This window comes from Lolium rigidum, chromosome 1 (genome assembly GCF_022539505.1).
Source record: "Lolium rigidum isolate FL_2022 chromosome 1, APGP_CSIRO_Lrig_0.1, whole genome shotgun sequence".
Classification (NCBI taxonomy): Eukaryota; Viridiplantae; Streptophyta; class Magnoliopsida; order Poales; family Poaceae; genus Lolium; species Lolium rigidum.
The window spans coordinates 299,118,194-299,120,872 of record NC_061508.1 but is presented as its reverse complement, the minus strand read 5'-3'; the positions used below and the strand labels follow the sequence as shown (position 1 = coordinate 299,120,872).

At 43.4% G+C, this 2,679-nt stretch overlaps 1 protein-coding gene across 1 annotated transcript; it reads right to left on the bottom strand.

Annotated features, from left to right (window-relative positions):
• Positions 1–522: 522 nt before the first annotated feature.
• On the bottom strand, positions 523–1,232 carry LOC124683988. The gene has a single exon (XM_047218402.1). It carries the CDS (start codon positions 1,210–1,212, stop codon positions 637–639), a length of 576 nt encoding a protein of 191 aa, XP_047074358.1. The 5' UTR covers positions 1,213–1,232; the 3' UTR covers positions 523–636.
• Between the last annotated feature and the right edge of the window lie 1,447 nt (positions 1,233–2,679).

Genomic DNA, 2,679 nt, shown 5'->3' with positions numbered 1-2,679 from the left:
GGATTAGCCTATGCAAGCATCGTTTTCGGCTAGGGTACTTACACATCTGCATATTATTGATAATGGAAACACACAACCGACTAGAGGAGACTTTAGCAAGAAGATTGCCATACAAAATAGAGTCATTCCCATCAATGGATTAGTAGATTCACATTTTGCAACTAGTTTTAACACTAAAAACACCACCTCATCCTAGCACACTTTGGCAGGTCTAGCTACTAAAAGGAGTGGGCACAACCAAAATTAATGGAATTCTGGAGCTCCATCTTGTGCACAACTGCACACACAAGGAAAAAAAGCTTTTCCAGTGTGACCTACATGGTGAGTTTTTTTTTTTGTTCATTCCGAAAATAAAGGGTACTATGATGATCAAGAACGCCACAACAATGTGGTAGATCACAGATTAAGAACAATTATTTACATTGCAGAGACCAAACAAAATGCAAGGACCCATATGAGCATTGCTTCCATGATCATCCCATAAGTGTAGCCTCCATGATCACTATTATTTGCCACCCCCACTGTATTTATGTTCATCTAGACAGAGGAAAAAAGAACCCAATTCTCTCGACCAAAGTGTAAAAATGCTCACAACAACAACAAAAAGAAGATCACAAAACAGCTCTAACTACCTAATTAAGCCAGATAGGATGCACACATTTCACCAATCAAATCCATCCTCGACGACCCTAGAGGAGGCTGCAAGAAGTCAGGGACCATCGTCCCCTGGAAGACGTCCTCCTCCAGGAAGCTCAAGAAGCCCCCAGGGTTGCGGTCCATCCACAGCTCGCCGAAGTCAAGGTCACCGGCACCAGCACCGCCACCGAAGCTGAACCCTCCTTCCTCCACCTTCACCACCTCGCACTTGATTTTCTTCCTCCCTCTGTTCTCCTGCTGCAACACAAAATCGTCGGCAAGCACCGGCGCCGGCGCCAACCTCTTCTTCTGCGGCTTCTCTATGGGCGAAGGCGGCGTAGGCGCCACGGCCACCGTCACGGCCGCGCTGGATTCGTCGTCCGACAGCTGTTGGTGCTGCCTCCCGGTGAGCCGCTGCACGAGGCTCCGGAAGTTTGCGGCGTCGGTCTTGATGATCTCCGGCGCGATGATGTGGATGATTCTTATCGCGGGCCGCGTGGTAGTAGTCCTGGATGATGACGTCGTGTGGTGGCGGGAAGAGCCCCTGGGCTGTGCCGGTGGCATCGATGGGCTCATGCTGCTGTGGTCGTAAACGTGCTCCCCATTAACGTGCGCGCAGGCAGTGGTCGATAGAGAGATTGGAGGAGTAGGAGAGATGGAGAGCTGGCTAGGAATGGGGATTTTTTCGAGAATAGGAACGGAGATGAGAAGCGGGAGAGGAAGCGTGGAGGTATATATGGCGGCAGGAAGGATGTGACTTGCGAGGATGGTGAGGAAGAAAACCAATCTCTAGCGCTCCAAGGTTAGAAATGTCTTTGAAATGGAGTAGTACTAGTAGAAGTGATGTCACGAACGGAAGTAGGGAGAATGTGTTGATGTAGTTTAAGGTGTCGGCCTTCTTTCGTACTTGTGTACGTACTGCATCATCTGCTTTTTCATCGCCGTGTGGATTTTACGGTGTCATGGGTAACTGGTTGACTTGTAATCAAGTCTGGGGCACATGGTTACAGACTGCTTTTTTTTTTGTTAAGCAAGAAGGGTACAAATTAGCATCTTCAGAATTTTCCTAATGACGTTGCTCTATCTTTGTCTTGCTTGCCCATTTGGTTACTCCACCCCTTCGGAAATAAGTGATCCCGCTTTGTCTAGATATTTAGATATGTTTGTAAACATATTTCAGCATGTAGATACATCTAGATTTAGAAAAAAGTTGAATCACTTATTTTTCAAAAAGAGGTTATACAAGTTAGCTTATTGTACGTTTTTGTGTTCCTTGTTTGTCCATCTAGTGAGCATGTAATAACGATAGTTTGTGAACGAGGCAAATGAGAGAATGTGTTGGTGTAGATGTCGGCCTTCTTTCGTACTTGTGTTATTGTGTACGTGCTGCATCATCTGCTTTTTGATCGCCGTGTGGATTTTACGGTGTAATGGGTGTGACTGGTTGACTTGTAATTAAAGTCTGGCGCACATGGTTACATACTTCTTTTTTTGTTAAGCAAGAAGGGTACAAATTAGCATCTTCAGAATCTTCGTAATGACGTTGCTCTATCTTTGTCTTGCTTGCCCATGTGGTTACTCCACCCGTTCTGAAATAAGTGATTTGGCCGGCTTTAACTAGATATATAAATATATATATATGGACACATTTCAGTGTGTAGATACATCTATATTTAAAAAATTAAATCACTTATTTTCAAATGGAGGTTATACCAGTTAGCTTGTCGTACGTTTTTGTGTTCCTCATTTGTCATCTAGTGAGCATGTAATAACGATAGTTTGTGAACGAGGAAAATTAAGAGTTTATTCGCCAAGAAGAATAATTGTGCAGGCGCCCACAAAAACCTCAAATCTAGCCTGGCCTACATGTAGCCTGGTTTTATTTTTCTTTTTTCAAACTTAAAAACTTTTAATTTCAAAGTTTTAGAAAATTTTGAAAAAATATGTAGACATAGAGAATGTTGTAATCTACCAGTGTGTAACTTTTCAGATCGAAACACATTATATTTTTCCCTCAGTAAAAATAACAAAATCTCACAAAAT